Here is an 11,841-nt window from a genome sequence, read left to right on the forward strand (position 1 = left end):
TGTAATTGGTAAAAAGAAAAGACTAATTTAATGCTTTATTTAATCATATTTAATCAATTGTTAATTGCTTGATGTATTAAGATATGCGCCGCTGTTATGTAAACAATTCTGATACACAATTTAATAGTTAAGTATTAAGGTTTCAATCCAATCAAAAGCAGTACTTGAACAAAAGGCTGCAGGATCTCCGATTTCCTTTAAGCTTTTCTCTCCATTGAGCCATTTCAAACAGCAGCGTATAGGTTCAATTATTTTCTTGGCTACGTTATACTTCAATAGAGTAGAAGCAATGTATTGGCCTATTTCAGCACGTAACTATCAGTAGCGTAATAGCTAAGCCGGCGGAAGGGGGATTTAAGGGTTTCAAACTCCCCCCCCCCCTTAATGATCAGGAATGTAAGAAACAATTGCTGACAGGTACGGACAACGTAGTAGAAACAACAAATATGTTTCAAATTCGATTGTGCTGAATTCATTTATTATTCTTTGCAATAATTAAGTGTATTGTAAATAGCAGCAGACAAATAACGCAATTATTATATTAACATTTATGAGTTTTATTGAATGAAATAAATAAATGCATCCATTTACGCATTTTTATAGAATTAAAATAAAGGGTAAAGGTCTAGATGATGGCCCCCATCCCCGAAGGGTGTGGGGGTGGGGGTGATCGAAAGATGCGGTCTCCCCCACTACTGTACCATAAGAAGTTCGTGGCGATCATAAAAAGGTATGGGGGTTCAAAGTTAATAAATATGCCAATTTTTATACACTTCTGGGCATGTAAATATTTATATAGTCAATAGTCTTAAACAATATTCAGAGGTAAAACTAATGAAAAATATTGGGAAAGTTATAAAAAACATTATTTAAATATCTTTATCAATAGGTTACGTTATCGCGTTTTGTTCAAATGACCACCCTCTTTCGATCCCCCACCTCCGCCTTGCTTGAAAATAATTATTTTATTGAATTTTATTTGAATTATAGTGTATTAAAATTGTCAAAATAATCAACTTTCAACCTTCATAACTTTTGATAGGGGTGAGACCGCCGCAAATTTTTTATGGGGTTTTACTCAGGTGACCACCCTCTTTCGATCCTCCACCATTTAACCCCCATAACTTTTTATGGGGTGAGACCACCACGAACTTTTTATGGTACAAACGTGGGGGAGACCTCCTCCTTCGATCTCTTCCACCGCCACCCCCTTCGGGGATGGGGGCCATCATCTATCCCATTACCAAATAAAGCATTTTAGGTTATCAGTTAATTCGTTGTTTTTTTATACTATCAGCTCCAGCGCCAGATTATAGTTTGGGAGGGATTCGAACGGTTGCCATGCTTATAATAATCAAAGTGAGAATTGTGTATTTACCTATATTTCATATGTTAATGAAAAATAAATGAAAAATTGTTTTATTTTTTTATCTTAGCATCCTCATCCTTTCACAAATTCTGGTTATGCCACTGGTTGGTGTAAGTATAATGAAACTCGTAAATTGCACGTTGGAAGTAACAGTTTCTGTTTTTCCTTTTGAATGAAAAAAATCTTGTTTCACTTAATTCCCATAATAAAAGATCAGTTCGCCGGGTATGAATTGCGGAAAGCATTCAGCCATTGCACTGCGTCTAAACACGAGTGGTTGCGAGACAAAGGTGAATTCGTCGCCGAGAACGCCATTCATTGGCGAAATTCAGCACCTGTCCTTAACGTGCACACTTCACTTTCACGAGTGCGCCAATTAAACACAATAGCTTATTATCAGCAACGGAAAAACGAAATTATGTATTTGAGTAGCCAACTACGTCACCCTTAAACGTTTCCTTTAGGGAATTTTAAATCTGTATAAAGCACACATCTGAAATGGATTACGAACACTTTAATTTAGAAACGACGATTACTAGGTAATAGACTTCAAAGAATAGTGATTACTACTCCATCTATTTTTTTAATCAAAACTAGTAAATCGTAACTCAGTACCTTGCAATTATTGTTATTCTTTTTAAAGTGTTTCAAATTAAACAAATTTCATTTCTTAAAGATAAACGAAAAATTAGATGTATTAGTTTACATCCCTTTACAAGTTAATAAACTACTTGCTTAAAATGAAGAACGATATTGTAGTAACACTTGGTATAGCAATAGATAAACAATTCATATGTGTAATAATTAAAGTTCTTCATTTGTGCCGACTTAGTTAAATCGCGATATAGTGCGATTAACTAGGCCATACACATTTATAAACACAACGTAAATCGCTCAAACATCTAGTGCCATAAGAACAATATAAATAGTTTTAGTAGAAATAGCATGTAAATAATTCAATAAACCAGTCTAACACAAGGTTCACTCCCATTTGGATACTGCAATAGTATCAACCCTTCAATACTGCAATAGTATCAACCTTGAATGCTGCATCAGTGCTAATGTTTATCGTAAACACAGCAATGTGTTCAACATCGTTGTAAAATCGGTTCTTATCAAAGTCACAATTATTGATAGTCACAAAACGACTACAATATATTTCAAAGCTAAGTTAAAAATATGTGTTTATAAAAAAGTTATATCTAGATTATGTGAATTATGTCAGTAAGCAGTGATGCATTTTAAAATTTAGCCTAGGCAAAGAGTTTATTGTATTGATTAATTTATTTATTTTGATGGTAAAGGAGTAGTTTAAGTCACTTCCATAAATTGTTTTCGGGTGTTGCAATGAGCTCAACAACACAATATAGTTAATTAATACCATAATATTATATATAAAAGAAATTATGAATGCTGTCAGTACAGGGCAAAGTAGTATTACGTAGTTAGTATCAGCAATTTCTTATGCTGGAGTGTACGATACGTTGCATACCTATTTACAAACAATTCCTTTAAATTTTAATCATTGATTACCATTACATCTATTAAAAAACCATAATGGCCAACATCAGTGACAATGCGACAACAATTGAAAAATAATGATGGCCGACAAAAGCAACAATGAGAAAAGAATGATGGCCGGCATCAGTGACAATGCAACAATTGAAAAAGAATGATGGCCGACACTACGTCATAGTGAATTTCGACCATTCGAAGCAATGGTACCTACTAACAGTTTTGAATTCACAGTGACTGATAGAGGGGAAGAACTAGTACTAATAACAATTACTTCTCATGGCGGTACATATTAAAAGAAGTCGAATTTAGTGTTGTCTGACAAATGAATATTTAGCTTTTCTAAATTAATTTGAACANGTATGAGAGAACGTTCAAGAGTCAGGCTATTATACAATTGTCCTAGTTAGATAAACATGTTTAACGATTTTGATGATTTTTTTCTTTGTTTTTTATTTCTTTTGTTATTCTTAATTAAAGGTAGGTAACAATTAATCCAACGAAGTTTCACTAACGCAATTAAAATTTTCCAAGGTTATACCTGTAAATAGTCACGGGGATGACTTCCTCAATTAGAGGAGTGCAAAAGCAATTAAAACACTATTCATTTTAAAAATGACTCATTTAGTTTTCAGTCAAAGAAAGTGACTTTAAACGCAAAAAGCCTTTTGTTCTGTAACGAGTTCTTCTAAACGAATGGACTTGTTTTCAGGTCGAATAATAAAGTCTTTATTCTTCTGTTACGAAATTTAATTACCGAAATATTACATAAGTACATGCTGGCTGTTATTATTAAGATTTACAGTACATTAGAAATAGATAGCAGCTTATTATTGTCAATGTATTAGTGAATTTAAATTAATTGTTAACGGTGTTAGGACACTTTAAACCCGAGACATTTCATCCCCTGGGACATTTGATCCCTTGACTCTGAATATATATTGTATATATGTATCTACATATGCGTGTCATGATATTGTATTTTGTTACGTGTATTCTCATTTCGTACTTTAATCAAATATTACCTGGTTTGACCAATATTATTTTCGTTCCCTACCGTGAAGATAAATGGACCCTAATGAGTTTTCGTTTTGTACCATGTGGTACCTACTTTGAATTTCCAATTTGAAGAAAAAAGCTGGAGAATAATATGGTCCTGTAAAAACAAATTAACGAAGAATGTAGCCAACAATAGTCTGGATTTTGTTACCACAGTTCCAAAATTCTGTTCTGTTAAAAAACAATTATATTTCGCTTGACATGTTTTTTTAGGGATTAAAAATCTGCCGATGCATATAAAGGAAATTGTTATTCCAGAAAAATACAAATAGTTTTCTTTATGACAATGTGGTCGAAGACAATCTCAGTTTTGCTAATAATTAAGATGTTTGTGTAATTAAGTGCAGTTGTCCTCATCAAGGTACGAAAAGAGCATAACTCTATCCTTCGGTTGAGGTAATTAAAATATAAGACACGAAACGATAATTTTTCGCGTGAGGTACGAAATGAGAAGGTATGAAACGAGCACAAACCCTATGTTAAATTCAATTTTGTCTTTAATTTAAAATGGACAACATTTATTAGAACTTTTATCGATGGAACTTTTAAAACTTGTTGTAAGCAGTTTATGCAAGTTTATACTCTTTATGTAGACATCGGAAGCAACGAAGATGAGATCAATATACCACAGTTCCGGTGTTAATGGCTTACATAAGGGTACAGCAGGGGGTGAAATGTCCCGTTTCAATTTTATATAACATATCTGTATATATATTCTCAAAATTTTTCGAAAGCATGGGTTTCTACTCTAAATATTGTGATTTAACGCTTCTAGATAAATTAGTGATTTTTTGCATAGTAAGAGACAAAGGTTCATACTAACTAGGTACGTTTTTGGTTTTCAGTAATTTGGTCATTAAAAGATTTTACAAGAGGTTAAAGTTAATAATTTTTGCAGGACACGCATTTTTAATAGAAATTAAAAAATTTAAAAATGGCCATGGACAGGCTTTAGAACAAAGCTTTATCTATCTCACTAGAAAATTTCAAATCTCTGTTCCTTGCTCCTCACCCTGAAGATGCTTTTACAATACAAACTGCGCCTGTTGAGTTTTTCAATCAATATTTTAGAAACTATTCAAGTATTTTTATTAAAATTAACTACGTTCTATAATGGCTAAGGAAGTTATTTAATAGATTTATTTAAAATACTATGATGTAAGTACGGAGAGGGCTTCGTATTTTCAAATATTTGATAGTCAGTAAAACCTAACAATAGTTGAATTACTTACTTGTCTCCCGTAACAGTTTTATGAGGAAGGAAAAGTCACTTTATTTAACTGTAAGGCATTAACGTTATTAAGAAAAGTCTATTCCTATACACTTAGAAACATATGTATTCAATCAGCTTTATCTTACTTTGATACCAATAAAATTGCTTACAATGTTAACGATTGCCTGTTAAAAGTACTAAGGCATTGATGTTGCTTTAGGTCCGCCAGCTGTTGTAGAAGTGGATATTATGGTACGAAGCATGGGACCTGTTTCCGAAGTTGATATGGTAAGTTTTAATTAATATGTAGGTGTGCTTGACTTTTTTAAATCAATTAAATTGCACCAAATGTTTGATGTATTTTATTAAATTAACATCACTAGAAAATCGCACAACTACATATTATAGATTTGTTAGACATGTTTATTTTTATTACTGCAATGAACTTGTTGTTTTAACTTTTCTTACAAACACCACATTTTGGATATGACTTTGGGATTTTTCTTCAACAATTGGTCCCATTTTGCGGGTATTGAATTTAAAGAATTTCATCCGTTTCTTCACAAGTGAACCTTTAGGTTTAGGAAATTTTTTCATTGGTAAAAAGACATCACCAGTAGCATCGCCACAACCTACAACTGCGTCTTTCACACTGTCGGACAAGTTCTTTCTTCCTTTTTCTAAAATGGAACGAGTAATCGATTTTTGAAGACCTTCCGGATAGTTCTTAGAAACATCCTCAAGCGCTTTGGGTAGATTAATGGTAGGTTCACTTCTTTTTTTGGAAGTTTCATGTTCCATTCGTTTTATAAACACTCTTGTTAAATCGTTCACCAGTTTATTATCCAACAGTTTCACATTGGTTGTACATCCAATCAAAGATTCTCTATACTTGTGCAACTTTGATATCGGATTTTTACTCACGTTCAAATTTTCTAAAAGGAAAAAGTTCCGCAGTACATCACAAACTTCTTGAATATTAGAAAGATCATTTTGAGAAACATCCAAAAATCGTAGCCCAGTGAGTGGAGCCAAATTGGATATGTCCATAATATTGTTTCTACAGCAATTTAATACTCTTAGCGATTGTCTTATACCAAAAATAGATCGAGGATCAAAACACATAGAATCGCTCTCTCTCAGTCTCTGCTTTTCGATGTACAGTTCTTCTAAGTTTCTTAAGTTGCCCAAACCTTCCACCACACAAATTTCGTTATGACCCAAATGCAATCTTCTCAGATATACAAGGCATTCCAAATTGCAGATTTTCTTTATTTTGTTATTGTGCAGATAGAGTTCTTTCAAGTGTATAGCGCCATCAAGATTTTCTATCTTTTCGATTTGATTATTGTGGAGATACAAATGTGTTAATTGCTTATAAGACAATTCTTCATTTATACGTAACTTCTTCTTATCTTGATAATATAAATGCGAAGGTTTCTTCTCGTTTTTAACGTCAGAATATTCATCTTTTAGAGTTTCACCTTCGGTAGGATTACCTGATTTTGCTTTAGATTTTAACATAATTCACAACTCAACCTAAACTTCGTCAAATGAGACATTTGACTCACTAGTCGATATCTTAGCAACATGGATGTCTGTGACAGATATTCATAGTTTGTGTCGCTAAGAAACGTAAATATTGAAAAAACAGTTAATACCTTAGCCACCGATTGCTCTTATTGATTTTTAATTTTTTGATAGACATACGTAGATATGTGTCAAAAACTATGAGAACGATCTTTAGAAAAAATTCAATTCTTGGATTTTACGCATGCGTCTTAGGGGTATTGAAAACACTAGATACAACTGATTCTAAGTTGTCCAAAAAAAGTGACCTTTGTTGGACATTTTAGGCACCTGGGCGTCGTCAACTACGCTACTGCTCAAAATATCAAGGGATATTTGAGACTAACTGGTTAACTGACCGTAAGTTCGGAAAAGAGTATGGTAACCGAAAGTTTCTCCAGACCAGTATTGGTTCAAAATATTATCAAATTCAGTACCGAAAAGTTATTTTTGACAAATCAATTTAAGTCGCAGAATAATAACTCGGACTGTAGTCATTCATTCAGTCTCAAGAATTTTCTAGAATCTTCCCCATGTGTCAGTATTTAATGTCTCTAAATTGTTCGCTGTATAATTTCGCGATTCATTTAAGACACAAAGAGGGCCAATAAAGTGGAAGGTGTAAAAAACGTTATTTGGGGTTGGAATTGTTTTACACTAATACAATAAGCATAAATCTGACAAAAAATATTATTGTCGTGAATGGTCTGTAATATAATGATCTCAATTTTAAATTTCCTTAAGTGTTCATGAACATCAAGACTACTAAATAGTTTGATTTATTACATCTATATATCCTTTCGGGTTAAACTCGTTATGAAGAATACTTTTGAATTTAAAAAACGCTATAACCACTTATTTTATTTCGTCTGTGCGTATGAACATGAATGTGTGCTACTGGGGGCTTTGGTTTTTCTTGTAGGTAAGCTTCTTTTGTGACTTACTTACCGTTTTGGAACTAAATTTGTTGCAAATCTTATTTGATATGATAGGACACAGGGTCAGTTTAAACCGGTGATGCCGAATTCCCTCCCGCAGGTAGTTTTGGTTAAAATATAGATAGTCGAATTCTCTCCCGGGTACTAGCCGAGTTCCCTCCCGTTCATATCAGCTCCGATAATTAAGTTAACGACTACTTACCGATTTTATTTATCGAAAATAAATATATATTTATAGTGCACTTCAGTACTTCAGTAAATTAAAGATAAAATAATTTCAGAAAGAAAACACATATCAGTTATGAAATGTTTATTTATTTAATTTTAAAATGGTTTCCCACTACCTTAACAAATTCAATGTTTGGAAATTCGTGTGCGTCTAGCTTTTTGATGCAATCATCCAGAAAAACTTTATTAGTTTTAGTTTGTCTTGTATTTGACCAATAGAAGGGTAGTCCGATAAAATTATTATTGTTATTGTGGTGTCTATAATATATGAATAATATTAAGATTAATATGTGATGTGAGGCTGTATTATTTGAACAACTCTTTATGATTATATAGTGGCAATTGGCACTCAAAGTCATCCGCCGCCGTTGGGAGGCAATTGATGTATAATTAGGAGGGAATTCGATATACCGAAAATTTTAACCCTAATTAAAAACAGGTATATGGGAGGGAACTAGGCATTATCGGTTTAGCCAATACTGCAAGGATTGCAAAAGTGACGGGTCAAAATTGCTATCTTTATTCAATAAGTTAGATTTCCGCAAAATTGTGACCGTGTTGACCTTACAAGTGATAGGCATCTGGTCATGACCAATCAATATCCTTTTGTTGGATTAGGTCCAGTCAAGGTTGTCATCACTGCTTTTTCACTTTAACTCTTTTTACTGGATTTACCCTCCCCCCCCATTTTGCTATAATTTAATTGCAAATTGTCTGTATATAATTTAGCAGAATACTATTACAGTTACTAATTCGTAGTATTTCTGGATAAATCGGCACACTTTAAGGACGACAATTAACTTACTGAGACGTTAGTTACAGTAATGAATTCCGTAAATTGAGCGCGAAATTGCCTCTACATACCAAGGTAACCCGCAGGAAATTGATCTGTAGGATTATACTGTCTAAAATCTTTTTCTGATCACAGCGCGATACTATGAGTTATTCTGTTATTCTCCCTAGTGAACTCGGAAAAAATATTATCCGTTTTGCTTTTAAGACAGATCTCGTATACGTACAGGGTGGGTAATTTCGACGTGTATATAGGATAACTCGGTAACTATAACAGATACAAAAAATTTAATTTTGACTACATTTCCATATCTTGGTTGTTTGTAACATTAAAAAAAAAACGATTTCTACGTTATTCAGACACTGTTTTACATAGAGTATAGTGGTGTCGGAAAAATTAAAAAAAAATCATCTCCTTTCGAGTTATGATATAAACTTGAATTTTTTAAATTTTTTACATGTGGAGTTGTATTCGATGGGTATGCAATTAATTGCACAGTAGGCGTCTGTCATCTATATGATAGTAATCACTCGTTGATCATTTTAATGAACCAATCTGCCAGACGCGGATCGCGATTTCGATCTCATCAGCGCGTCGCAGGCAGCTCCGCCAGAACACAGACCAACTTTTACCTTTTCTAAAACGCACTTTTAAGACAGCAGGTAAAAGTGTTTGAAAATTCCAAAATGCCACAATGCACTAAATGACTGAATCCCACCCTGGAAAATCACAATATACGTTAACACCAGTTAAAATCTCTCGATTGACCAATAAGGAACTGCTTATACAAAATTTCAACGAATTCGTCGGATGATAGTTCAGCGTGCCTGCAGGAAAAAAATACATGCAAACTATTTTTCACAGATGTGCGTGTGTGCTCCTAACAATTGGAACCGCCTTTTTTTACAAAATTACTTCTACTGCGACAGGACAAGAATATATCAGTAAAGTTTTTAATTTTCATCTTACTTTCGTTTTTCTTTTAGTAATACATTCACGGAGAAAATGAAAAACGAAAATTTACTTAAATATTAAAGCGATATCAACAATATATCCCACAAGCCCGTTGCTTCGTAAGCGAAAATAATAAAAATTACAATTTCGATCCGAATTTGTAAAAATAAAATGCCGTAAACGTAAACGTAAAACGTAAACGAAAAGGGTTGCCAACTTGATAGTTTTAATTCCCTAATTTTTTATTTAAAAAAGAAACAATGTTACGTAACGTTTTGTAAGAGAAACCCCCCACCGCCCCTGTAACGCATCGTTAGGTTTTACAAGAACCCCCTCCCCCAAATTGCGTTATGTAATACTTGAACGCCCCCAAACATGTCAAAATTGATATTATTACAAGTTACCTAATAAATTCGACTATTCCTACGTCAAATTCAGTCAATTACAATCGACAATTGTAATTTTTGCGTTGTCATAAAAGTTTAGTTTTCTCCGTGATATCTCGTGAAAAACGAAGTCAATCGTCAATATGACAATGCATTGGGGAGACTACTACGTCACAGTAAATATAAATAAACACATAATGGATAAATATTCAAAGATTGGAAAATTTCGATGCGTTGCGCCGAATAACGTTACCAACTAGCCCGAAATCGCGTTGCTTTGCACTTTATCGACTCGGTTTTAGCGCCATGTTAAAGAAGCACAGACTTAACACTAAATTCTCACAAACATGCGGAATTTACACATTATTCGATTTACTGATGAATAATTACAGTTCGAAATNTAGTTAAACAGAGATTCGTCATTTATTTAAACCCTTAATAGAGTGGGTAAAAGGGTTGGGCCTTTTCTTGACCTACTCTGGTAATGCCACATTCAAAAAATTTTAAAATAATATACACATAATAATAGAATGCTAGTATGATATTTTTGACTTTCAATAAATTTTCTGAATAATTGCAATGCTTTCTTTATTATTTCTTTCTTTTTTTTTATTTATAGTAATAATGTTGTTTAGATTTGCTTACATGAAAATACTCCCATGCATCTTAAAAAGGGTTGACAGCAGGTATCGAGGGAATTTACATTTAACAAAAAGGGAACGTTAAATTTATTGAAACGTCTTTTATCAGTAGATCTCATGAGACTTTCCTTTTAAAAGTACTTTGAATTAGGTATTTAGTACTTAATGGGTAGTAACAAGACGTGGCGATTGTAGTTATACAATTACATTTCATTGTAGAATAGATTATATTCTAGAACACTCTAAATGTTTCGGTCTATTTTAAGGTAAACTCAAAACATCGCAGTTACCGTTTTGAGTTTATTTTCAAGTAATCAAAAAAAGCGGAAGCCAATTATAACGAAGTAAAACAAAACCAAAAATGGTATTCTTTTTTTGTTCTGTTAATTTCAGTATTAATTGCTTTAGACATATTCGATGGATTGCTATTTTCGGCAAACATGGATAGATACACGTCTAGCGTTTGCTGGAAATTCTAAAGACACTTTGGCACTAAGCATCTCCATGTTGGCTCGTATTTGGAAACCAGACACTTATTTCTACAATGGAAAACAGTCGTATCTTCACACCATTACGACACCAAATAAATTTGTTCGCTTGTATCAAAATGGACGGGTATTGTATTCATCAAGGTATTATTTACTTTTAGTCAAGGAATAAGTACAAGTTTAACAGAAATAACTAGGCCCCTGAGAGTTCGAGAGAACGGCGCAAAGGATACAAACAAATTGTATCGGACCGGTATTGTAATGTAAACTCACCCTGAATCTTAAGGATGTTTGGGAGATACAAACGGAGACAAGAGTACATAGAATTAGAAATTCGTGATTAATTAGGTTTTGCGTCATATCATGAGGTAAATAAATACTATCTATACTAAAAAAAAGTGTACGTTTGAGAGAAAATTTGGAATTTGACCAAAAACTTTGAATAAAATAAGAAATAACGAATAATATGGAAATTTTTTAACTGACTTTTGGCAGTGAATATGCCTTGATTTCAACTTCGAAATAAAAAAATATTTAGTTTCAATCTTTATTAATAATGAGCGTAAAACTTTTTAATATGTTTAAATAATAATTAAAACTTTAAAATTGCATTTATTTCAGACAATTATAAATATTATCATTGTATTATCAAGTAAAAACGAGATTTTCAACTAATTTTTCATTTTTT

General features: G+C 32.8%; 1 protein-coding gene across 1 annotated transcript in view; it reads left to right on the forward strand.

The window, feature by feature from the left end:
- LOC108741450 (gamma-aminobutyric acid receptor alpha-like) overlaps positions 1 to 11,841 on the forward strand; it is an 87,428-nt gene that overhangs the window by 71,081 nt on the left and 4,506 nt on the right. Inside the window, exons 3-4 of the mRNA XM_018476266.1 lie at positions 5,377 to 5,444; positions 11,074 to 11,297. Of these exons, the coding sequence (XP_018331768.1) occupies positions 5,377 to 5,444; positions 11,074 to 11,297 (292 nt within the window). The remainder of the gene's footprint in view (positions 1 to 5,376; positions 5,445 to 11,073; positions 11,298 to 11,841) is intronic.

This window comes from Agrilus planipennis, unplaced genomic scaffold (genome assembly GCF_000699045.2).
Source record: "Agrilus planipennis isolate EAB-ADULT unplaced genomic scaffold, Apla_2.0 scaffold278, whole genome shotgun sequence".
Taxonomy (NCBI): Eukaryota; Metazoa; Arthropoda; class Insecta; order Coleoptera; family Buprestidae; genus Agrilus; species Agrilus planipennis.